A 27,276-nucleotide genomic window follows, 5' to 3' on the forward strand; every position below is an offset into this window, starting at 1 on the left:
CTGAAAAACATCCTATAGCATGATGCTGCCGCCACCATACTTCACTGTAGGGGTTCTATTGGTCAGGTGATCAGCGGTGCCTGGGTTCCTCGAGACATGACACTTGATATTCAGGCCAAATAGTTCAATCTTTGTTTCATCAGACCAGAGAATTTTGTTTCTCATGGTCTGCAACCCCTTAGTTGTCATTTGCCAAACTCTAGGTGGGCTGTCATGTGCCTTTTACTGAGGAGTGGCTTCTGTCTTGCCACTCTACAATACAGGCCTGATTGGAGTGCTGCAGAGATGGTTGTTCGTCTAGAACAGGAGTAGGGAACCTATGGCTCGTGAGCCAGATGTGGCTCTTTTGATGGCTGCATCTGGCTCACAGACAAATAGGGTCTTGTGCTATGAGTAAACGATGGGTCGTTCTTTCTCCCCAATGGCACCAACGATTGGTCGCTCTTTCTCCCCAATGGCACCAACTACGTTGCGTTCTGTGCTTTCCCTGTCTCAAGTAATTGCAAATACTCTTTCAGAAAGAGTATTTGCAATTACTAAGTTGAGACAGGGAAGTACAGAAAGCAAAACAATTATAGGCTAGCCTGCACCTTCTTTATTTATCTTTTATTCACAGTTACAGAGGCTCCCAATACCCTTTCTGAAGAAGTGCTGCAGGCCTGCAGCCATATATACAGTGGAATTTTTTAAGAACATTTCCCCAGACATTGACATTTTGGCACATATGGGCTACACATCCACTTTCTGTTTGCGCTATGGTTATTTCTCCTTTCCATTGTCGTGCCTTGCAAATCGCACTAGTGTGAACAGGGGAAGTCAACTTTAACCACTTGCCGTCTGCTTACGTTAACACTACTGCGGCAAAGTGGTCTGTTATCGTCAGACACTCCCCTCTCTCGGCGGAGCACGCGCGCGCGCCGCCGGAGGCTCGCTCCCGCTGTGTTCAGTCACAGCGGGAGTCGGGCCAGGGGAGGAGCAGCTGCGATCGCCGCTGCTCTTCCCCGATCGTCGGGGAATCGAGTGTGGAGATCCGCCTGCTTGTGTAAACAAAGTGGGCGGATCTCCTAAGTGACAGGCAGGGTCAGATTGCAGGTTTCAGCATAGCTGAACCTGCGATCTGTCCTTGGGTTACATAGTCCCCTCCCACCACACACGTCAGTAAGCACCATGCACACATTAACCCCTTGATCACCAATAAAAATTAACCCCTTCCCTGCCAGTGTTTTTTTTACAGTAACAGTGCATATTTATAGCACTGATTACTGCAGTAATGTCACTGGTACCCCCAAAAGTGTCAAAAATGTCAGTCAAGGGTCCGATCTGTCCGCCGCAATGTCGCAGTCCCGCAAAAAAAATCGCAGATCGCCGCCATTACTCGTTTAAAAAAAAACCACCAAAAATGGCATAAATCTTTCCCTTAGTAAACGCAATAACTTTTGCGCAAACCAATCAAAATACGCTTATTGCGATTTTTTTTTTTTACCAAACATAGGTAGCAGAAAACAAATTGGCCAAAAATTTAAAAAAAGGTTGATTTTTACATTTTTTTGGGGGGGGAATTTCATATAAAAAAAATGTGAAAAACATTGTTATTTTTTCAAAATCGTCGCTCTTTTTTTGTTTATAGCGCAAAAAGTAAAAATCACACAGGTGGTAAAATACCACCAGAAGAAATCTCTGTGGGGAAAAAAGGACGTCAATTTTGTTTGGGTACGGCGTCGCACGACCGCGCAATTGTCAAAGTCGCACAGTGCCGAATCGCAAAAAGTGGCCCAGACGTAAGACAGCAAAATCCTCCGGTGGTCAAGTGGTTAACATAAAATGTGGAAAAATTGAAGCGCTGTAAATACTTTCCGGATGCTATATATATATATATATATACACACACACACGCGCGCGCGCGCGTGCGCAAGCTTTGGGGTGCACACCTGTTATTGCAGGCATGGTACAAGAGATGGTCCGAGATATGCAGACATGATATAGGCGTTGTTGGAGACTGGTAACATACTTCAGGAGGCAGTCCTAGATCAGAGGCATGTTACAGACTGCTAGAAAGTCCAGCTATAACAGGACAGTTGGGAAACGCAGATTATTGTCTGCACTGCAGGGGCCCAGAGGGCTGCACAAAAAGTGCCAAAAGGCCATAGGTTGGGCACCAGGGGTTTACAGACTACACTAAGAAATTTGCATGTTAAAAGATAAACAGACTTGGACAACATTTAAATTTAGTTTTCTCTAATAAAAGTAGGATAAGAAAGGAGCAGAAATGGATATGTGGGATATATGTCGTGTGTGGTAGGACGGAATGGCTGGCTTCCCCTTGAAGGCTCCAATGATTCTTCGCTTAATGGCAGATAAGAAGCTCTTTGTAGTCGGCCATTTCTGATCCGGTACAAATTCTGCCATCACGTAGAGGAGAATATTGGACATCTCCGCTGATTTCCTGCTCGGTTCACTCATCAGGCGCAGTCACTTTATAGAAATGCCTTCTAAATAGCATTTCGTTTTTCCTCTTTGTATTAATGCCTGTCATCCCATTCTCCCCTCTTGTTATCGCCTCTCATTCCCTGAGCTCTCCGTTCCTTGATGACCTTTATGTTGAAGAATACAGATTGCCATCAGCGGTGCTCCGGTCTCCTATGTTAGACATGAATAATGTAGTCTGCCATTTGTGCGCACTGTCAGGAAGATACATGGATGTTTTAATAACAACAGACTGTAAAAGAGAACCCGGAGCAGACACGTACCATTCACGGTTTTGGCTTCCCATCTTTTTGCTGCTTTTTTTTTTTTTCTTGACAGTTCAGATAATTTGATTTGTAAGAATGTGTAGGCTTACATTTTAAAAATGACACAGAAGAGCTTCAATACTTTAGGCAACTTGAAAGAGTTAGTGGTTGCTGAGTACTGCAGAGACTGCATATAGGGGTTGGTCCACACTACATAGGCTGCATATAGGGGTTGCCAAGCATTGCACACACTTCATATAGGAGTTGCCGTGTGCTGCACAGGCTGGGTATAGAGGTCCCCGGATACTGTAAAGGCTGGATATAGAGGTTGTGCACTGCACATAGGGAGTGGCGTTTGCTCCACAGCCTGCATATAGGGGTTGTGCACTGTGCAGGCTTGATATAGAGGTTGCCGCATTCTGTACATTGGGGTTCCCATGCTCTGCTCAGGCTGCACGTTGGGGTTCCCGCGCTCTGCTCAGGCTGCACGTTGGGGTTCCCGCGCTCTGCTCAGGCAGCACGTTGGGGTTCCCGCGCTCTGCTCAGGCTGCATGTTGGGGTTGCCGCGCACTGCACAGGTTGTATATCGGGGTTGCCGTGTGCTGCACAGGCTGAATATAGGGGTTGTTGCGTACCTCGCATAAGGAGTGTCGCTTGCTGCACAGGCTGGATATAGAGGTTGCCACATTCTTCATAGACTGCTTATAACGATTCCAGAGCACTGTACATGTGGGTTGCCTTGTGCCACACAGGCTGGGTGGATATAGGGGTTGCTGCTCGCTGCACCGACTGCATATAGGGGTGTCTGCATACTTCACAGGCTGGATATAGTGGTTGCCACATTCTGCACAGACAGCACATAAGGGTTGGCGTGCACTGCACAAGCTGCATATAGGGATTGCAGAGCGCTGCACATCTGGGTTGCCATGCGCCGAACAGGCTGGATATAGGGTTTGCTGCACCGTCTGCATATAGGGGTTGCTGCTCTCTGCACCGTCTGGATATAGGGGTTGCCGCTTGCTGTACCGTCTGCATATAAGGGTTTGCTGCGTACTTCACAGGCTGGGTATACTGGTTGCCACATTCTTCACAGACTTAACATAAAGGTTGGCGTGCACTGCAGATACTGTGTATAGGGAGTGCAGAGTGCTGCACATCTGGGTTGACATGCGCCAAACAGGCTGGATATAGGGGTTGCCGCTCGCTGCATCATCTGCATATTGGGGTTGCTGCTGTCAGAATTAATAATACATTAATAATATCTCGCTGTGCCTCCATTATGTCAGAATGTTTATACTGCTCTGAATATAACAGTGTTTATTTATGGTTAATAATAAGCAAAGATCTGTGATGTAGGAGATTCTCCACTTATGTCCATAAATCAATATGTAGCGAGTTCTTTTTATTGATTAATTTATTTTTAAAAGCATATACCAATCTTAGTGAAAACAGTCTACAGAATGGAATATATAAAAGTTTTATTCACGAGACATGTAATCACGATAAATGATCAAGCTTGAGATGACACAAAAAGATAACTTTACAAAAATACAAACTTCAAACAATAAATGCAATGTGATTGGTAGCTCAATAATGAAAGTGAAAATAAAACAAGATTACGTTTTTCCCAGATGTAGTAGAAACCATAAATGAATATTCTATATAATCAGACCACAATTGTCTGCGAATCATACGGTCGAAAGTCATTCCACTGCAGATGAAGTGAGAATAAGCCATGCAAAACGGAAGACGTAAAATCTCAAATAATGCGCTTAATCTGATATTAATAAAAAATGTTATAAAAACAAAAATCATCTCTTTAGAGAAAAATCTACATATGGTTTATACGGCTGGGATTGTACTTTCGTTACCCTTTAAATATGAAATGTAAAACATTTAAGGAAGTACATAAACAATATTGAATAATAATCAAATAATTAGCAAGGCATATTTACCATATTTAAAATGGCCACTAGCTTAGAATGGTTGTTACCAGGTTCCTTAAGATGGCTGCATTTCCAAGATGGTGGCCAATTAGGGAGGAGTTTCATTTGGTGTCCCTCAAAGGTTCAGATACATGGCAGAGCGAAATGGAGTCTGTGTAGATGAGTCTATGCATAGCTGTAGTAGTGTGTATGTTGTATGTGTGATGTATATTGGGCAAGATGTCATGTGACCTGTGTCTCTCTCATCTGGGCTTTTATATGGTATAGAACAAAGGACTATTAAAATTACCATAAGTTAAACCCAGAGGGAGTAACATGATCCTCATTGGTTGGAACATCTTATTCATTAACTGGTGATGTCATAGGGTGACACCTCTTGGTCAACCAGTATATTAAAATTAAATAAAGATTTCTCCATTTAAGACTATTATAAAACAACATAAAATGTAACCATGCTCTCATCTATGACATGTCTATTTAATCCATTTAATATCCATCATGTATCTAAATAAGGAATTAATCTTGATAACACCATTCTAATATTTAATATATTGTGTTTAAAATATATTGGATTTTACTTTTTAACCCAAGACTTCAACTACCGTAGTAGCATTCAGTCACCAGAGATGGCACTCTTGCATTGCTCTTAGCTTCGGCATATAGCAATATAGCAGCATTATTTGTCTTCAAATAAACTTTGCACCCTAAATTGACAGATGGCTTACAATTCAGACTTCTAAATTAAACACCTGGCAAGGCCAGAAAAGTTTTATGATTCTTTACCACTTACAAGGATTAGCATGAAGTCTTTCTTTCTTGACATGTAGTCATGAGTCATCAAAATCAGTAAAGTGAGTTTTTAGCAAATATGAAACAATTGTAATATATATCAGTTTTCTACATATATATATATATATATATATATATATATATATATATATATATGCTAGTTATATATATTTTTCATTGTTAATATTCCTTTACGTATAAGATATAACGTATCTGTAAATCCTATTTTTAAATGGGTTTAAACACAGAAAAATACTAAGGTTTATGGTTCCAAACAGAGATAAGATTACCTTGGAAGAGTGTCTTAAACTTTATCTTAAAGAAAGTCAACAGACTATTTATTTATTACCTTAGGTCAACACAGCATGTCTGGGGTAAACCTGTTTAAGAATTTCCTGAACAGGCATTTTTTTGTTAAAGGAGGTTTGAACTTTTAGTGACCTTTAACAAAATGGACGCCACTGCTTCATTTCTATGTAAAATAAAATATAACTTTTCATTTTCTTCTTATTAAATTTTACCTCCCCAAATAATCCTGACACTGCGTACTTCACAGGCTGAATATAGTCGGTGCCACATTCTGCACAGACTGCACATAAAGGTTGGCGTGCACTGTAGAAACTGTGTATAGGGATTGCAGAGTGCTGCACATCTGGTTTGCCATGCACCGAACAGGCTGGATATAGGGGGTGCTGCACAGGCTGGATTTAGGGGTTGCTACACACCGCATAGGCTGGCATAAAGGCATTGCTGTGCTTTGCATAGGATGCCTGTAGGAGTTGCCTTGCACTTCACAGGCTGCATATAGGGATATAAAAATTCTACCTCATTTATTATAAAATATACATAAATACAATACAAACAAGAATTGCTAAGATATCCAAAACCTACAAAACCCCCCCCCCCCCCCAAAAAAAAAAAAAAAAAACAATGTTACCGCTGGAACACAACCACGAGTTCAAACCACTCATACAACACTTCCTATGACTAACTATAGATGGAACCTAGATCATAGATCCTAAATATGGCTCATATTTCTGTATAATGCAAGAATTTGCACTCTGAAGATCTAGGCCATCACAGCCATCACCGTCTGCAGTCAGTGCGTCCGCCTAGAAAGCTGCATCCATGCAGTCGCATAGATCATACAACTGTTTATACTTGTCCCCCGATGTACCGCTTGTCACCAAGGATCAGTGATAAATCACACAGACCGTGCCACTTAATATACCTGATTCAACAAATCTCATGTGGTAACGCAGCCATCAACCACTATGGAATCATGGAAATAATGATACATAGCAGACTGGAGCAGATCACCCCATCTTACAACCTCCAGGTGCTTGTGACAGGTACAGGGTCCTCCGTGCAGTCCTTCCTGACAGTGAAGACCATAGGAACACGCCAGGCTACTTATGCTGAGTACACGTGGGGAGTTGCTTTTGTTCAACCCTGTGGATTAAATGAAAAAAAACTTGAGGTCACCGTACTAACTATGCAATGTTAGTACAGCGATCTCCCCTATGAGCTATTGTGTTCTGACACGGGGATTGCCCCTCCCCCTCTGCCAGAATAAACACCGGTCAGCAGTTAACTGCAAGCGCTGATTGAATGCTGGTTTTCCAGCATGGCTGCCTAATAAAAGCCAGTCGTTAGACCTTCTGTTGCACAGGCTGCTGTACTTTCAGATGAACTGGCAAATACCTGCAAATATTCTGCCCATATTCTGCCAATATTCGGGACAGCCTTTAGGGTGGCAAGCCATGCTGTGACTTGTATTAACTCTGAGGTTAAATAGCAGAATGCCAGTTGATACCAGCTTTGTATATTTATGTATATTGGTGATGATGATTTCATGCTTCTTTGATTCTCCCTTTCTCTCTGGCATGTTCATTATAAAACTCCAGAGGTTCTCTGTCCTTGAGATGAACAAAGTCATTGCAGCTTTTTCCTATTCTCTATTGACCTTACAAGACTGTCTTCATAGTTCCGTTTGTGCGGTTTTATTTCTTTCTTTTTTATATTTTTTTGCTTTTGGCTTTTTAGGATGAATTAATTACAACTAAAAGGAGTTATGAAGATCAGCTGAGCATGATGAGTGATCACCTCTGTGTTATGAATGAAACGCTATCCAAACAACGGGAAGAAATAGATACTTTAAAGATGGCTAGCAAGGTAAGTACATTTTATCATACATATGTGTGTACAGTTTTATTTCTATGTAAAATGCCTCAGTCGTGGTAAAAGCTATAAATTAACCACTTTACCACCGGAGGATTTTGCTGTCTTACGTCCAGGCCACTTTTTGCGATTCGGCACTGTGCGACTTTAACTGACAATTGCGCGGTCAAGCAACGCCCTACCCAAACGAAATTTACGTCCTTTTTTTCCTACAAACAGAGCTTTCTTTTGGTGGTATTTGATCACCTCTGCGATTTTTTTTTTTTTTTTTTGCGATATTAATAAAAAAAAGCGACAATTTTGAAAAAAAAAAAACAATATTTTTCTACTTTGACAGTTAAAAAATATCCAATATATTCAGTTTTTGTCATATATTTAGGCCAAAATGTATTTAGCTACATGTCTTTGACAAAAAATTCTCAATGAGCGTATTTTTAACCACTTTAAGACCGGAAGATTTTACCCCATTCCTGACCAGGCCATATTTTGCGATTCGGCACTGCGTTACTTTAACGGACAATTGCGTGGTCGTGTGATGCTGTACCCAAATTAAATTCCTTTTTTTCCCCACAAACAGAGTTTTCTTTTGGTGGTATTTGATCACCTGTGCGATTTTTACTTTTTGAGCTATAAACAAAAAAGAGCGACAATTTTGAAAAAATAACAATATTTTTCAAAATTTTTTATATGAATCCCCCCCCCCCCAAAAAAATGTAAAAATCTAAATTTTTTAACATTTTAGGCCAATTTGTTTTCTGCTACATATTTTTGGTAAAATAAATCGCAATAAGCGTATTTTGATTGGTTTGCGCAAAAGTTATCGCAGCTACTAACTACGGGAAATTTGTCATTTTTATTGTTTTTTTTTTTTTAACTAGTAATGGCGGCAATCTGGCGGCGATCTGCAATTTTCTTTTTTTTTGTGGGACTGCAACATTGCGGCGGACAGATCGGACCCTTGACTGACATTTTTGACACTTTTGGGGGTACCAGTGACATTACTACAGTAATCAGTGCTATATATATGCACTGTTACTGTAAAAATGACACTGGCAGGGAAGGGGTTAATTTTTATTGGTGATCAAGGGGTTAATGTATGCTTGGTGCTTACTGACGTGTGGGGGGAGGGGACTATGTGACACAGGCACAGATCGCAGGTTCAGCTATGCTGAATCCTGTAATCTGTCCCTGCCTGTCACTTAGGAGATCCGCCCGCTTTGTTTACACAAGCGGGGGGATTTCCACACTGGATCCCCGACGATCGGGGAAGAGCAGCAGTGATCACCGCCGCTCTTCCCCTGGCCCGACTCCCGCTGTAACTGAATATAGCGGGCGTGCGCCGCCGAGAGAGGGGAATGTCTGGTGACGTAGGTCTACGTCGCCAGACGATAACGAGCCACATTGCCGCAGTAGCAGCACAGTGAGCAGTGGGCAAGTGGTTAAGGTGATATTAAAGTCTTGTTTTCTTTTTTTTTTTTTTTTTTAAATACCAAACATGTTGTACTTACCTGCATCCTGTAGTTGGTTTTGCACAGGGCAGCCCAGATCCTCCTCTTCTCGGGTTCCTTACTGGCACTCCTGGCCCCTCCCTCCTGCCGAGTGCCCCCACAGCAAGCAGCTTGTTATGGGGGCATCTGAGCAGAGCTGCTGATTTGTGTGTCAATTCAAACATGGTGCCGCAGCTCGACCCCACCCCCTCGCTCCTCATTGGCTCACGAACTTTGAAAGCAGCAGGTGCCAATGTCGCCTGCTGCTGTCTCAGCCAATGAGGAGGGACAGCCGAGGCTTTTTATGCAACATCACTGGATTGAAATGGGGCTCAGGTATATATTAGGAAGAGGGCAGAGAGGGGCTGCTGCACACATCTTAACGAATAGAATGCATTAAGATAAAACAACTTCTGACTTTAGAACCACTTTAAAGTGGTTCTAAAGTCAAAATGTTGTTTACCTTAAAGTGATATTAATGGGAATTTTTTTTTTAAATAACATGTTATACTTACCTGCTCTGTGCAGTGGTTTTGCACAGAGCAGCCCTGATCCTCCTTTTTTCGGTTCACTCGCCGGCATTCCTAAGCGCAACCAGGGCAAAGCTCGCTCCTGAGCTGCTGCCCATTCACACACAAAGCCGCGGCTTGGCGCCGCTTTGTCCTCGTGGTGTAATCGTGCAATGAGCCAATAACTCACAGCTGGTATATGCAGAGAAAAAAAATCCAATACTACTTATACCTTAAACTCTTGCTTTATTTTAAAACAGACAAATTGGGTACTCACACTTAGTGATCGACCGATATCGTTTTTTTTTGTTCTGATACCGATATTTTTGTCATCGGATATTGGTATCGGCCGATATTTTCAGACATTTAAAAAAAAAATGCTTTTTTATTTTTCACAGGTACTCTTGTGGAGGGATCTGGGGGGCTAAAAGACCCCAAACCCCTCCTCGGCACTTAAAAGCATTCAAAACGCCAAGTTTGGCTGTTTTGAATGCTCGCGTTTTTTTTAATTTGCCCCCAGTACCCGGAAGTGATGTCTGGGTTTTTTACATGGTGACCCGATCAGAGCCGAATGCGGCTTTGATCGGGTCTTCTCTTCGGCTGTTGTGCAGGTAGAATGTCCGGGTCTCCTGGTGGGACGGGAGACCCGGGCGAGCCGCGGGAGGGGGGGGGGCGTCCCCTCCCGATCCTTGTAATGACAGCCGAGCGGCTTCTCAGCCACATCAGTTGTCATTACAAGACAGCCGACCGTCGGCTATGGACGCCGGTACCGGGGTGATGCCTCTAGCTGCAGGTACATGCACTTTCCCGAAATATCGGTAACCTCAGGGGCTGATTCCGATATATTGGGGAAAGTGAATATCAGCCAGCCCCCAATATATCGGCTTTGCCGATAATCGGTCGATCCCTACTCACACTAACCTGGTGCTTCCAGCGCACCAGGCTGTACACGCTAAAAACTCCATAATAATATCTCAGTTCCTTCACACATGCCACAGCAGCACCCTGTGGGTTGCTGACTCCACACATAGTTCAGGTGCCGTCACCATCCTTCCTCTTCCAGACGCGTTTTGACACAGGGTCACGTGTCTTCCTCAGGGGGATTTGTGCCATAGCGTTGCACAGAGTAGCACTTCATCAACATTCTAATGAAAATGTTATATAAAACATTTCCAATTTCAATACATACCTTTTTTTAGACCCAATGACATCACTTCTTATGCAATGGTTGGTGGGAGAGGGTGCTGTACATATCTTCCTGAAAAATGTACGGCACACCGCCTTAGTACTCAAGAGCCCTCAGCCCTGATGTAGCAGGGCACCCCTTCTCTCTCCACGGCCATCTGACAACGCAGCTAGCAAGGAGATTGCTGGTTGCAAGCAGTTGCCTGGCTCTTGGGAGGAGTTATGCAAATTTCATTATGCTTTCATGGGTGGGTGTCAGTCTGAAGGAGTGGGTATTCCTAGGCACATGTAACACTGAGCCTTAATGATTGAAAGAACTGAAATCCAATTAATGAAAGGGGTGGACCAGGGACAGGCTGGGGAGGAAAGGACTAAGTGATGCTCGACATCCTACACCCAGAAAAGGAGCGGTTTGTCTCTATGCAGCTTCTAATAAACAATTGGAGAAGCTCACAGTGTGCAGTAAATCAGAGAAAGCAGTTTTACTACAGGAGATGATCCTGTACCACTGTGCAAGACTAAAGGCAAGGTTGGAGTTGAGCTTTAGAATGTTTACTTGTTCTTGAACTCCTTTGAGCCCTCCCTATAGCTGAAGATGGCTACAGCATGGCTCTACAGTTCTGGGAGGGCATCCATGGACGTCCTCCCAGATCCACGCCTCCCGTGCACCCCCTGGGCACGCTCGGTGACCGCAATGTCCTCACAGATCGCGGTAAAAGGCCAATCACAGCAACCCTTTACCATGTGACCAGGTGGGACCAATCACAGCTGGCCACATGTAAACTTGTAAACATGTAAAACTTTCTGGTTATGTAGCAAATAAAAATTTTCATGAGATTCTGGAGTTTCCTCACATGCTGTGTCTGCGTGAGGAAAGGAGAGCCGGTAACCGGCAAGGCTGACTGGGCACAGTGAGTACATTCTTTACACTGATCATCAGGGCACTGAATTTCAGTGGGGCCCCATCAGCGCGGCCTCATCATCGCCACCTGTCAGAACGGCCTCGTCAGCGCAGCCTGTCAGTGCGGCCTCATGAGCGCAGCCTGTCAGTGCGGCCTGGTCAGCGCAGCCTGTCAGTGCGGCCTGGTCAGCGCAGCCTGTCAGTGCGGCCTGGTCAGCGCAGCCTGTCAGTGTGGCCTGGTCAGCGCAGCCTGTCAGTGCGGCCTGGTCAGCGCAGCCTGTCAGTGCGGCCTGGTCAGCGCAGCCGGTCAGTGCGTCCTCGTCAGCGCAGCCTGTCAGTGCGTCCTCGTCAGCGCAGCCTGTCAGTGCGGCCTGGTCAGCGCAGCCTGTCAGTGCGGCCTGGTCAGCGCAGCCTGTCAGTGCGGCCTGGTCAGCGCAGCCTGTCAGTGCGGCCTGGTCAGCGCAGCCTGTCAGTGCGGCCTGGTCAGCGCAGCCTGTCAGTGCGGCCTGGTCAGCGCAGCCTGTCAGTGCGGCCTGGTCAGCGCAGCCTGTCAGTGCGGCCTGGTCAGCGCAGCCTGTCAGTGCGGCCTGGTCAGCGCAGCCTGTCAGTGCGGCCTGGTCAGCGCAGCCTCATAAGCGAGGCCTCGTCAGCGAGGCCTCGTCAGCGCGGCCTCATCAGCGAGGCCTCGTCAGCGCGGCCTCATCAGCGAGGCCTCGTCAGCGCGGCCTCATCAGCGAGGCCTCGTCAGCGCGGCCTCATCAGCGAGGCCTCGTCAGCGCGGCCTCATCAGCGAGGCCTTATAAGCGAGGCCTCGTCAGTGCGGCCTCATCAGCGAGGCCTCGTCAGTGCGGCCTCGTCAGCGAGGCCTCGTCAGTGCGGCCTCGTCAGCGAGGCCTCGTCAGCGAGGCCTCGTCAGCGCGGCCTCGTCAGCGAGGCCTCGTCAGCGCGGCCTCGTCAGCGCGGCCTCGTCAGCGCGGCCTCGTCAGCGCGGCCTCGTCAGCGCGGCCTCGTCAGCGCGGCCTCGTCAGTGAGGCCTCGTCAGCGCGGCCTCGTCAGCGCGGCCTCGTCAGCGCGGCCTCGTCAGCGCGGCCTCGTCAGCGAGGCCTCGTCAGCGAGGCCTCGTCAGTGAGGCCTCGTCAGTGAGGCCTCGTCAGCGCGGCCTCGTCAGCGCAGCCTGTCAGTGAAGAAGAAAGATTACTTACTTGCAACATTTTATAACCGATACTAACAAACTTTTTTTTTTTTTTTTTCAGTATCTTCAGTCTTTTCGGTTTAGAAAAAAAATAAAAACCCCAGTAGTGGTTAAATACTACCAAAAGAAAGCTCTGTCTGTTCCAAAAAAAACCTGTAAAAATTGAATTTGGGTACAGTGTTTCATGACCGCACAATTGTCATTCAAAGTGTCACAGTGCTGAAAGCTGAATATTGGCCTGGGCGAGAAGGGGGTGAACGTGCCTGGTATTGAAGTGGTTAAACATTTTTAATCTTTAACGCCTCTTAAATGTCTCTGTTCCCACGAACCTCATTGATGCAGTAAAAAAAGGAACATAAAAAGTTAGTAATTCCATTCGGTGTTCCAACTCTTCGGAGTGTTGATCTGTCGGAATTCTCTGGGCAGCTGTTTGTTTCCTTTTCCGCTCTTCTCTTCCAATGTGTCAATGCTGCAGCTTGATTTCATGAAATAAAGAATGTTTTATTCAATGATTGTGATTCTCCACAGTGCATGTTGTAACTTCTTCTCCTGTTCCTCCGCATCTTCAGGGAAATTCCAAGAAGAACAAAAATCGGTAGTTGATGGCAGTCTGGTCAGGAAGAGAACACTGCTGCTATATACACTGTAGATCAGTCTGTGACGATGTCTTATCCTTTGTGACATGTGAACCCGGATCCTTCTCTCGGCAAACGGTCACCAAACCGAAAACACGTTGAATCTTTAAAGAACCGCTCCGGCCAGAAGTAATATCTCAGTTTAGGGTGGTAAACGCTTGGCGGAATGGCTGGCTTTAGGCCTCGCTCACACGGGCAAACTTACCAGTACAAACGGGTGTAGACCTGCACAGGTGTTCCACGCATCCGCATGCAGGCAGTTCCATGCATGTCACTTGGGATGCAGCGGCTGCATGGACACAGTGGCTGCTTCCAATTCGATATCTGTGTGGGGGCCAGTGTGTGTCCCCAAAAGCAGACAGTGTAAGTTCGTGGACACAAACTTGCATCCACATGGATGTCAAAGTGGGAGCAGCAGCTGTGTCCCAAATGACATGAATGGGACTACAAACAAAAAGAAACAAAAAAAGGGCGCACAGACCTAGCACATTATCCTCAATAATATGGCTTTATTTGTAAAACATAAAAATGGCTACTCACAAACAGAAGTTGAAAATGATCATATCAAACTCAATCGCTCGAGTGTCAGGAATAGTCCATGTATTTGTCCATAGTCCTGTTAAGATGACGGCTGACGCGTTTCGAGGCTTAGCCTCTTCCTCAGGGGCTCTGAGGAAGAGGCTAAGCCTCGAGACGCATCAGCCATCATCTTAACAGGACTATGGACAAATACATGGACTATTCCTGACACTCGAGCGATTGAGTTTGATATGATCATTTTCAACTTCTGTTTGTGAGTAGCCATTTTTATGTTTTACAAATAAAGCCATATTATTGAGGATAATGCGCTAGGTCTGTGCGCCCCTTTTTTTTTGTTTCTTTTTTGTTTGTAGTACTGTTGGACTACCCCAGTCCTTGTAGGGCAGCAAGACTCTAGCCATCCGAGACGCCATATGTGAGTCCCGTGGGAAGTGTGGTCGGGGAGCTTGGATTCTAAGCGCAGGAGAAAGGTGGCATTACCATATCGTTTTGGAACATGAATGGGACTGCCTGCATGCAGATGCCGAGAACCCCTGTGCAGGCAAAACACGGGTGTATGCTTAACCTTTGTGCCAACCGCCTCCCGGTCCTTTAAGAGTTCTAAAACCCGGGAGGTGAAGGCGTGCATTCAGGTCATGTGACCGCTGTGATTGGCTGTCACATCAGACACATGATTGGAAAGCTCCCAATCACAAGTGTGGATCAGGAGCTTACCGATCCCCACCTGCTACTGTCCTAGGAGCGTGCAGGGAGCGCGCTGTTAGCACGGTAAGTTGTTTTAACAGGGCCGTGTATATGCGTACAGCTGGCGTCAATGGGTTAAAGTGGTTGTAAACCCTCACATAAACCCAATAAAGTGACTGGCCTCAGGTGATACACAGAGATGGGAAAAAAAAATCCTCCTACATAAGTTGTACCTGTTTATCTACAGCAATATTTCCCCTCCATCTATTCAACGTGCAGAATTTACACAGGATCTCTCGGCCCTGAAAAGCAGGGGGAGGAGAGGTGAAGACGCATCAGTCTGGAGAGTTGATTGGAGGGAAGGGACACCCCCCCCCCCCCTTCACACAGGAACAAAGCTGAGGCTGTCAATCAGCTGGAGCTCATCACCTTTTTTTCTCTTGTGGCACTTTTCCACTGCATGGAACTGAATGGTTCGGCTCGCTTTTGCCCTTTTCCACTGCTTGTACCGCATGTACGGTATTGGAACGGTACAGTACGGTACGGCGGCGCTTTTCCACTACATGGAACCGAACGGTACGGCTCACTTAAACAGTACCACCTCGGTTGTGGTTCCAAGAGGGCTGTATCGGTACCATATTCCACAATCCTTTCAATGCAGCCTTGACTGTTTGTCACTACTAGCCACTGATTGGTCAGAGAATCGTTGTTATCCAATCCACTTTACTTTAGTGGAAAAGCAAACCGTACCGAACCGTTCCAACACCGTACCATGCGGTACCATGCAGTGGAAAACCAAAACGGAGCCAAGCAGGGCCGAGTGGAGCCGAGCCGGTACTTGCAATGGAAAAGTGCCATTGGTGTACTCAATACCCACTACTTAAAAATGTTTTGCATATACCCAGTGAAGTGACTGGCCTCAAGTGATACATATGATGATGAAATGAATCCTCTTACATAAGTTGTACCTGTTTATTTACAGTCTTTTTTCTCTCTTCAGCCATTCAAAGTCCAGAATTTATACAGCTTGTCTAAGCTGTTAAAAAAGTGGGTGGAGAGTTAAAATTCTACTATGTATATTTTAGTGAGGAGAGGTATAAGAGCTGACTGGAGGGAAGGGATACACCCCCTCTGCACACAGGAACTGAGCTGAGGCTGTCAATCCCAGGCTGTGTGCTGGAACTTCCTCCCCGTCACCTTTTTTCTTTTGGTGTCAGGAGAACTCCTCAGAAGTGACTCCTACTGATAGAAGAGGAACAAAACATCAGACAGAAATGACACTCAGTGCTCTGGACTGGGACAAGTACACGTTATAGAGGGATATGCTTCATTCATATTTCATGTCTGAGGTTTACAACCACTTTCCGTACGCCCATGTGAATGAGGTCTTTATATGACATCTGTGTGGAGCTTTCCACATTTGTGTGTCTGCCCTCTCCCACAAGTGCCATTTTCCTGCAACAGGACCCCCAAATTATTTGTTTGAAATACATTGGGCGGGGGGAAGATGTGACACAATCACCCGTCATTCTAGTGGTGGCAGACGCCGGGCACTACTAGGAGTTGAGTGGAGATCTGGTATCTTGCCATTAGATTGTCAGAGACAAGCCAGTATGTGATTCAGTGCAAAGACACAGACCCGGAACTTAAGGCACAGACCCGGAACTTAAGGCACAAACCCGGAACTTAAGGCACAGACCCGGAACTAAAGACACAGACCCAGAAATATGAGTTTTAGGTGGAGATATGCCTGTAGAAAACAGTATGCAGTAATGGAGGGGGGTAGAGAAGGATTTTGAGTATTTGAAAGGAGTGGTGTTTGGTGTCACTTGTAGTGAGGTTTTGTGGCACTGACAGTAGACAAGCAAACATTATGGTGAGATAGGACTCGAGTGGGCCTTAAAGTGAAGCTTCATCTTTGTACATGGAAAAAATTACCCAGTCCTGGAAGGATTGTATTACATTTATTTCAACTTTCTGTTCAGAAGATATATTACAGACAAAGGCCGTCTTCTGGCCTTCCGAAATTTTCCTGCCATCCTTTAAGCATCTTTAAGGCTCTGTTCCCACTTGTGTAACTTGTCTTTGGACTATGAACACTAAATTCACATGACAAGTGGCATCTCATGTTTTTCAATGACCACCATTCAGATTAGTGCAACTCAAAGTAGGTCCCTGCACTACTTTGGTCTGACTTTCATGCAAATTGATTGCCATAGACTGCAATGTAAACCCTCAAAAGTCACATGAATGTTAGACATGCACTAGTTGTCCATTATCATTGGTCGAAGTTGCACTCCAAAGTCACGCGCCTTTGAAGTTGTACAAATATGAATGGATCCTTAAGAACAAGAGAATTCTAATACAGTCCCCCATCCACCCTAAACTCTCCCCTCCCAATTATTGTATTCTTATAACCGGTCACCACGGCTTTCAGAATACCTGAACAGTGGCTGCATCTGATTCAATGCACTCACTGATCGCCGACAATTTTCGACCTTGTAAAAAGCTGGGTGGTGCCACTAAGCCCACCCACAGTGCCAATTCAGCAAGAATCATGTGAAATTCAAGCTGGCTTTGGCAACTTTGAAGTATAAGTTCACTTTTTCACCAAATTGAATAGGTAAATTGCCACCCTACACCCTCCCCACCCCCCTGGTCTCCATTGCACTTACCCCTGTGAGTGATCAGTTGTCACTGCCCACGCAACTGGTGCAGCAGTCCAGGGATTAAAAAGTCCCACTCTTCTTTTTTTTTTTTTTTTTTTTCGGCTCCTGGGACAGATCAGAGCAATTACGATTGGTCAAAGGGGTCACTTTCCAGCATGTGACCAATCAGAATTTCTCTGATGTTGTCCAGAAGCCCTATGGAAAGAAGGGGAAGAAGAGTGGGGCTTTCAAATCACTGGACTATTGAAGTGGCAGCATGGGCAGCGACCGCTTTTCAATCGCAGAGGTAAGTGCAGTGTGAACCAGGGGGATGGGGAGGATGTAGAGTGTTAGTTCACCTTTCCATTATTTTGAAAAGGTAAACCTACATTTTAAAATAGAATTACAGTTTTAATTTTACCCTAAAGCCCCTTTCACACTTGTGCGACTTGTCCTGCTATATATATGGGAGTGCAAAGTCGTATGACAAATCGTACGCCATGGTTTCCAAAGAGTACTATTCATGTCTGTGCGACTTCAAAGTACTTCCTGCACTACTTTGGTCTGACTTTGATGTGACTTGAGGTCCAAAGAACCTCAAAATTACACAGGCATTTCTTCAAGTCACGTGGCAAAGTTGCGAACTTTCAGGTCGTACAAGTGTGAAAGGGGCCTAAATTTTCTGCGTTAGCCAAGCTGGCCCAAACAACTCCATAATGGGGCCTCTGTGTGCACTGTAATTTACTGAAGCAGCATTGGCTACATATACGTGCAGCAGTATGGACGACTTCTCATCTACTGCTGGAACTAAATAGTCAGGCTTCTCTGGCCATTCAGAAGCCTTGTACTTTTATCATTGAATGCAAGACTTCCTCTGATTGGCCGAGGAGAGCCGAGCTGATGTTGTCACGATCTCCACCTCCGCCAATCATTGATAAAAATACATGGCTTCTGAATGGTGGAGAAGCACTCAGACTGACTCCAGCAGAAGATGGGAAGTGGTCCTTACTACTGTCAGACCACAGTGCCTCTTAACTGTATGTAGCAAATGCTGCTACAGTACATTGCAGCGCACACAGCAGTCGCATCCATGTGTAATGGAAATAATTTACTTGGGCCAGCTTGGCCCAAACCAACTATTAAAAGTGAACTAAAAGCTGGAATTCTACTTTTAAGTGCATTCATCGGTGTGCCATCAACAGTCTGGATAACAATCCCCAGTGACACAACTTGCAGTGCAGAGCTTGTTCATCAAGGCAGCAAATCACCTATATATATATATATATATATATTCCCGTACTGAATACTCATCCATCTAGAACTAGCGTGGGGTAGGAAATGTCCTTGTAATTAGATGCAATCAGACTTGGGCTGTTTCCAAAAGCGTTCTTCAAACTTGATATTCAGAGGAAAGCAACAAACATTCCAGAAAAGTTTATATTAAATTGTTAAGTTAAATATGTTGACTACCTAGAGGGTGAATATCCATTTTAACCCTTTTGAGCCGCCAGGAGCCAACTGCTGAAGGCATTACATGGGCTTACCGTTCATATCATTACTCTAATTCTGGATAAGAGGTGTCACCAGCACACCAAGAAGCAAAGTGCAAAGCTTTTTTCTTGTATGATCATATAGAAAAGCCACAGTTCAGGACTACGCATGGTCACGTGCCTGGGGAAGAGCCCCTGCGTGATCCTGAAATGTTGCTTTTCTATCTGATCATACAAGAAGAGCTTTGTGTTTTGAAACAAGCTTGTTGGTAACGCTGGTGATATACACAGCCTGGCCAAAAAAAAAGTTGCCACCTGGAATTAATTAAGCAACTAACTCAACTAAGCATGCAGTAACTTTCCTTTTGGATAGTTACTGCATGTGCCCAAAGAATGAGGTCACGTGACTTCCCGAATATACTGAATGACCAGGTCATTCCATTAATGGATTTTTTCTTCCCTGATGGCACGGGCATATTCCAAGATGACAATGCCAGGATTCATCGGGCTCAAATTCGATGAGTCGTTCAGGGAGCATGAGACATAATTTTCACACATGGATTAGCCACCACAGAGTCCAGAACTTAACCCCATTGAGAATCTTTTGGGATGTGCTGGAGAATGGAGAAGGCTTTGCGCAGTGGTCCGACTCGCCCATCATTTGGTAAAAAATGAATGCAACACTGGACGGAAATAAATCTTATCGAAACAATGCCACAGAGAATGCGTGCTGTAATGAAATCTAAAGGGGGTCCAACAAAATATTAGTGTGTGTGACCTTTTTTTTTTTTTTTTTTTTTTTTTGGCCGGGTAGTGTATCTTTATCTCGTTATACATCATGACCAGTTGCAACTCCTTTTAACCTCTTGGTCAGTTCCAGTATGGTGTGCAAAAGGAATATGCTGTCACAGTGATCACACGATCAGGAGCCTGCCCTACCAGCTCCTGATTGTAAATGGTGACTGGAAGCTCAAAACAATGAAAATAGCACCTCTTTAAAGCCCCTCCGAACCTGTGTCGGGTTGGCTCAGTATGTAAAAGGACTGGGGGCCAGACAGACAGAATCGAATTTTCAAACTCCAGTAGACTTCAACAAAATGGTGGCCGTCTGCACACAGACTCCTTGATGCATACATGTAAGGAGATGGGTCCTGTTCTCTACCTGTAGAGAACTCCTCAGATGCGGTTTGCCCTTTTTCAGGGCTTAATCGTAGAGTCCTCTTATGATTAAGCCTCAAAGGGTAAAACGCATCTGAGAAGTTCTCTACAGCTGGAGAGCAGGAGCTGAAGTCATCTTTTACCCATCTCCTTACATTAATACAGCAGGGAGTCAGTGTTTGTGTGCAGATGGCCACCATTTTGTTGAAGTGACTTGGAGCTGAAGCTGATAGCGCAGTCACTGAGTTAGGAGGCAATGAATGTGCCCTTCCCCGAAACAATCAATGGACGCTGTCTGTACGCAGATATTTTGCAGCTCGACATTAAAGCCTGCCGTCGTACTGCCACATATATGCCCAAGGCTGACATTAAGGGATTAAGTATAAGCCTTCCAAATTGCACTAAAGCCTTTATCATAGGAAGAAGCAGGTACGGCATTTACTTTTCCTACTCACCTCCTTCAGAATTTTTTTTGCATTTATTACTAAAGTGTATGTGTGTAGGTTCTCCCTAATTTAGTTCGTTTTCCAGAATTAGAAATCCAGTGATTCTCTAAAAGCAGCTGTTTTAGGCTTTTTTCCAGTAACGCCACCTGGTATAGCAATTCCTCAGGGAATGAGAGCTTGATCATTGACCAAGATTTTCAAAAATGGTGGGGCTGAGGATTTTCAGGAGATCAGAAGCAGTAGCACATCTTACAGAAAGCCCTTTTTCGAGGACCCGGAAACCTAAACTGGTGGTAACCTTTCCAAACTTGTATGTAAATGTTTCTGGAGATGATCAGCAATTGATATGCACTATGAGGAAACGTATGTAGCTCCCCACCATACCGAGTTCAGCTGTTTCCAATGAAGTGATGCTGTTATTGCTACTGCAAAAATATTTTAGAAAATTGTGTACTTCCAACTTTACAACATCACTTTGGTGGACGCCCTTTTCAGTTCCATCTTGACTGTGCCCATGTCCCTAAAACTCTATAAAGACTCGGTTTGACCAGCTTAATGTGGAGGAACCTCAGTGGCCTGCATAGAGCCCTGATTTCAGCTCTACTGAACACCTTTGGGTTGTTTGATTGTGAGCCAGGTCTTCTAATCCAGCATCATTACCTGACCTCGCAAAAGTTCTTTTAGCTGGATGGGCTCAAATTACCAAAAAAAAACATTCCAAAATCTTTTTAAAAGCCTTCAAAGAAAAGTAGAAGCTGTTATAGCCACAAAGTCAGTCTAACTTCATATTAATATAAAAATAAATGTCTTTATGGTGCAAGTAGCGTATGGGTAAAAAACACTTGGATGCACAACCACTCATCCAATAAACCAGTCTTTCTCGTTTGTTCATTGATGGACACAGCTCCTGATATTCATAACCATTGGTTTATTCTGCCCCCCACAGGAGTAAGGACACTAGGCAGAAAATAATTCTGGCTACACCCATGGGCAGTTCCAGGGGGTATACTCCCTCTCTCTGCTGTAGCCACTCACTTTTTTTTCTTGCCTAGTCAGGAGTAAGGACCTAGTTCCTTGCTGGGAGCTCTGGTCCTGGCAATTTTTTCCTTTTTAGATTTTTTTTTTCGCCTGGATTTTTCCTGTGAGATCTACAATCAACTGCTGGACTGGATGACGGGCTGGATACTCTAGATCCAGTTGTCACCCCATTCTGGCCAGTGAGCGCGCGCAGACCTCAGCTCAGCTCCAGTTTGGCTGCGACAAAGCCGCACTGGACGGAGGCTGGCCTCACGAGGTCACATAAGACCGGGTCTCGGCCTAAGTCGCAGTGTTCCTCCTGGCTGACAGCCCTCCTATTTTGATTGAGAGGAGGTTCTGTTTGGAGTGGTGCCCGCCTGGTTCCTGGTATGGTGAGTAGCTGCCCCCTCTTCCCCTGGAGGGTTTTGGGGTGGACGTGGGCCCCTCCTTGGGATGGTCAGACCCCCAGGTTCCCCTCCTCGCAGGCACCCCCCCTTTCTAAGTCCCTTATTCTGCCCCCCCCCCAATGTTGGGGCTGTTTGGGTGGTCTGGCCACTTCCTGGAATCGGGGCAAGGTGCTAACTGGCGATGGGGGCCGGGGGTTTTACCTGTTTGGGGCTCCTGTAAGGGCCCCCGTCTTGCCTGGATCTGTTCTTGAGGCCTGGTCTCCCTCCTGGGTCCCTGTTAACCTCGTGGTGCCACGCGGGGCCACCATTTTGTTGTAGCCTGTGTGTTTCTATTTACAGCGGCCATGTTTGTGTAGTCCGGCGGCCATTTTGTTGTGGAAAAAGCGGCGGCCATGCTATTCCGGCAGTGGGAGCCCCTCCTCATCCCCTGGTGCGAACTCCTGGATCATTTTACTTCCTGATCGCCACACGTGTAGTGGAGATTTTCCTGGTGGCTGCATGTGCCTGTTTCTGTGGGTGGTGAGTCTGACCTGGCTACAAGATAGAGTTTCGCTCTTGTCCCCCGGCAAGGTTTTTTCCTTCCAACTTGTGCCTGTCCCCAGTCCACTTACAGGGCCTGTTTGGGGCGGTACAAGACCTGTTCCTTCAAATGATGATTGTCCCGGTTCCCACCTCTGAATGTTTTCAGGGTTTTTTTTCAAAGCTGTTCACATTTCCCAGGAAGGAAGGCAAAGTGCGTCCAATCCTGGACTTCAAGGCGCTAAACTGCTTTGTGCGGGTACAGAAGTTTAGAATGGGGTCCATTGGAATGGGTGTGGCATCCATGCATCAGGGGGATTTCCTTACCTGTATTAATATCAAGGATGCCTACCTTCACATTCCAATATGTGCCAGTCACCAGCGTTTTCTCCACTTTGCTGTGGGAGAGTAGTATTATCAGTTTGTGGCGTTACCCTTTGGTCTCGTATATGCTCCTTGGGTCTTCACAAAAGTGTTAGCCCTGGTGCTAGCTTTGCTATGCCAATGAGGGATCGGGGTACTGGGCTACTTTTACCTTCTTCTTCTGTGAGCAGAGTCTCCCTCTGCTCTGGTGGAGAACCTGGAGATCACAATACACACCCTGCAGGAGTTCGGCTGGATTCTGGATTTTCAGAAGTCTGCTCTGGTTCCGTCCGCAAAGCTGGACTATCTGGGTCTGACTCTGGTCTCTGCCTTAACCAGAGTGCTCCTTCCTTTGGACAAACTCCAGAAATTGCAGTCTGCAATTCGCCTCCTGCTGTCCAACAAATGGTCATCCCTCTGGCATGCAGGTGCTGGGCCTGATGGTGTCTACCTTTTGAGGTGGTTTCGTTTGCACAGTTCCATATAAGGTCCCTGCAAAGAGAAATTCTGACCAAATGGGACAAGACTCCGCAGTCTCTGGACAATCCGAGTTGGGACACGAAGGAGTCCCTGATATGGTGGCTTCATTCTCCGGCGCTTCGGCTGGAAAAATTCTTTCTCCCCGTGTATTGGACAGTGGTCACCACGGATGCCAGTCTGTCCAACTGGGGAGGCGTCCTCGGGAAGCATTTTGCTTAGGGGATCTGGATGCTGGAAGAGTCCAGACTCCCGACTCCCAATCAATGTTTTGGAACTCTAAACGATCAGACTGTGTCTGGATCATTGAGCTGATAGTCTTCAGGGTTGTCCAGTGCGCAATCCGGACAATGCCAAGGCCGTGGCTTGTGTCAATCACCATGGGGGCACAAGATCCTGGCCGCTCTGGAGATAGCCGGCATTCTAAGGTAGGCAGACCGGTTCGTTCCAGCCCTCTCCGCCGTACACCTTCCCAGGGTAGAGAACTGGCAGGCGGATTACCTCAGTCGGCAGACGTTGGACCACAGCGAGTGGTCCCTTCATTCGGAGGTGCTTCGTCAGCGGTGTCTCCAGGGGGGCACCCCCAAGTTGGATCTGTTGGTGTCTCAGCTCAACAGAAAGAGGCATAGGTTTGTGGCTCAGTTAAGGGATCCTCTGGTAGACGCCACAGATGTGCTGGTGGCCCCGTGGGGTCAGTATTGTCAAGCTTGTGCCCAAACTTCTTTGCAGGATTGAGGCAGAAGGGATTCTGGTCATCTTAGTGGTTCCAGACTGGCCTCACTGGGCTTGGTACGCCGATCTGGTGCAGCTGGTCGCCGACGTTCCTTGCTAGCTTCCTCTCAGGGAGGATCTGCTGTCCAAAGGACCAATCTTCCATCCTGCTTTACAGTCGCTGGTTTTGACGGTTAAGCTGTTGAACGCCAGGTGCTGAAGGATAGGGGTTGATCTAAATCGGTGATACATACACTGTTGAAAGCTAGGAAATATACCTCTAGGAAGATATACCATTGTACGTGGAAGACTTACATTGCGTGGTGTGAGTCTCTTGGGGGTTCTTCCTCGCTCCTTCTCGGTGGCTCGGATCTTGAACCTTCTCCAAAAGGGGGTTGAACAGAAATTGGCCTTGAATACCATCTAGGGCCAGGTGTCAGGTTTGGCGGTCCTCTTCCAACGACCTTTGGCCACACACTCCCTGGTGTGTATCTTTCTTCAAGGTGTCCGACATTTGGTTCCTCCAGTGCGGGCTCCGTTGCCGCCTTGGGATCAATTTGGTGCTTTCAGCTCTACAGGAGATTCCCCTGCTTGCCCTGTCCCAGAAGGTGGCCTTTTTAGTGGCTATCACCTCTGTGCTCAGGGTGTTGGAACCAGCGGCGTTATCCTGTCATTCACCTTACCTAGTGATTCACAGGGATAAGGCGCTTCTTCGCCCCTGTACGTCTTTCCTTCCAAAGGTTGTCTCTTTCATTTGAATGAAGACATTTTGTTGCTTTCTTTGTGTCCCAGGCCTAAACATCCTAAGGAAATTGCCTTGGATGTGGTCCAGGCAATTAGGGTGTACCTGGCAGCTACGGAGTCTTTCAGGAAGTCAGACTAACTTTGTGCTTACGAATGGACCTCGAAAAAGGTTATCCGCTTCCTCTGTGACCATTTCCAGATGGATCAGACAGATGGGGTTCAGGCCTATTCCATCAGGGGTCAGGTTCCTCCTTTCCCTGTCAAGACGCACTCTACTCGGGAGCTTAGTGCCTCCTGGGCTTTTTGTCATCAGGCATCAGTGACACAGGTTTGCAAGACATGGTCATCGGTGCACACTTTTACAAAATTTTATAAAGTGGATGTGTTGGCATCTGCGGATGCTTCTTTTGGCTGCAAGGTTTTGCAGGCTGCTGTTTAAGAGGACTTGATCCTCTTTGAGGGTGTGTTGTCTTTTCAGTTGTTTTCTTGAGCTCCTGTTGCCTGGTTGGTGTTTAGGCTTGGGAATTGTTTTGTTGTTCCCACCCCTCATGATTAACACTGCTTTGGGACGTCCCAATGGTTATCAATATCAGGAGCTGTGTCCGTCAATGAATGAAAGAGAAAATGGGATTTTTGACTAAAGCCCCGTACACACATACTGATCGTCAGCCGAACGATCGGCCGTCTTTTGTCCAGGGCTGTTGTGTCTGTTAAACTGCAAAAGACTGCACACGAATCTTGTCGGCCAACAACAGCCGACTGCAGAAGTGATGTCATGTGATGGTTAACTTTCCTTGTCTTTTTTTCTTTTCTGAGCATGCCCAGTCTTGCTAATCTGCTGTCTGTCGGCCGAATTCTGTACTGACTGGTGAACAATCGGCCGTTCTGGTGATGGACAACAAAAATTTTAAAGTCTGCACGACAGATTCTGTTCGGCCGAAAATGCGCTGTCTGAAGCATCATACTAACAAGCCTACAATTGGCCGAACGGTCGTCGGCCGAATATTTACGGCCGACAATCGGTACGTGTGTACGGGGCTTTACCCTAAAATCTATTTCTCTGATGTTCATTGACGGACACAGCACACACCCCTCTGTGGAGTTATATTTCTCCTTGTAACAAAACTGAGTGGCTATAGCAGAGAGAGGGAGTATACCCCCTGGGACTGCCCATGGTTGTAGCCAGAATTCTTTTCTACCTAATGTCCTACTCCTGTGGGCAGTATAACTCGGTGATTATGAATATCGGAAGCAGTGTCCGTCAATGAACATCAGAGAAATGGATTTTACGTTAGGTCGAAAATCCCATTTTTATCAGGTCTGTCAAGGCTTGACGATGGTAAGCTTCCTTTCACAAGATGCAGCTCCTCCAGAGACAGAATAAATATCTGAATCAAGACATGAAAACGCACAAAGCAGAGGGTGCCATCTAAGTGCAGCATTAAAACACTTCTGGTATGATAAAACAAATTAGCAACTCACATGAAGTTACTTTGTGAAGGCTTGTTGAAATCAGCACATCCAAGGAAGCCTGTAGCACATCCAAGGAAGCCTGTAGCCTGTGCAGCACTGTTGCTGGATGGGTAGACTTAAGCCCCATACACACGAGTCGAAATTCAGCCGGGAATTTTCGTCCAACGACCGATCTGCCGATTTTCGGCTTGTTAGTATGATGCTTCCGACAACCGACTCCGACTTTTCGGCCAAAAAAATTCTGGTATGCAGGCTATAAAATTTTTGCCCTCCGTCAAAACACGTCCGATTTTCGTGCAGTCAGTACAGATTTCGACAGGGAAAAATCTTATGAGCAAGACTGGGCATGCTCAGAGATGAAAGAACACAAAGAAAGCAATCCAACACATGACATCACTTCTGAAGTAGAATTCTGTCGTGCGGGAAAATTTGTGTGCAGTCTAGAGCACATTCCAACCAACAGACACCACTCTGGACAAAAGACGGACGACCGGTCGGCGGAAATTCGTTGCGTGTGTACGAGGCTTTAGGAAGCTCAGAGCACTTCACGGTCAGGAGAAGACTCCAGAGGAACCCAATGGATGTCAGATGCCAGGGATGTCCTGGGGGCATGGCTACAAGTTTTTAAGCACTCCTGCCTCAAAAGTGCTGCACAATCCCTGAACTGGATGCCTCTGCTACAGGATTCCCTAGATGTCCTAATTTATTATGCTCTACATGCTTTTGCATGTGAGTTTCCAATATATTTTATCATACAATAAACATTTTAATTCTACACTTAGATGGTGCCCTTCACCGTGTGTTTTTACATCTTCGTATTAGTGCCCATGGTTTTGGGTTGGTATGTCCAACATGCTCCTATAGGTGTGGTAGGCAAGTGTCCACACTTGGCCTTATAGTCATATTCAAAATCGGACATTGTCAACTGAGTGTAAAAAAATGTACGTTGTATGTTTGACGACTTGGTGTATTGAAAGATTTCACTGTCTGCCCCTTGACAACCTTCAATAACTGGTCACATGGAGCTTTATGTGGACCTCAGCAG

General features: G+C 45.9%; 1 protein-coding gene across 1 annotated transcript in view; it reads left to right on the forward strand.

Annotated features, from left to right (window-relative positions):
* Positions 1–13,768, forward strand: part of PPP1R21 (protein phosphatase 1 regulatory subunit 21) — a 247,552-nt gene extending 233,784 nt beyond the window's left edge. The window contains exons 21-22 of the mRNA XM_082252349.1: positions 7,511–7,639; positions 13,489–13,768. Of these exons, the coding sequence (XP_082108475.1) occupies positions 7,511–7,639; positions 13,489–13,518 (159 nt within the window). The 3' untranslated portion in view covers positions 13,519–13,768. The remainder of the gene's footprint in view (positions 1–7,510; positions 7,640–13,488) is intronic.
* Positions 13,769–27,276: the final 13,508 nt, after the last annotated feature.

Source organism: Pelophylax lessonae, assembly GCF_965119305.1.
Source record: "Pelophylax lessonae genome assembly, chromosome: 3".
Classification (NCBI taxonomy): domain Eukaryota; kingdom Metazoa; phylum Chordata; class Amphibia; order Anura; family Ranidae; genus Pelophylax; species Pelophylax lessonae.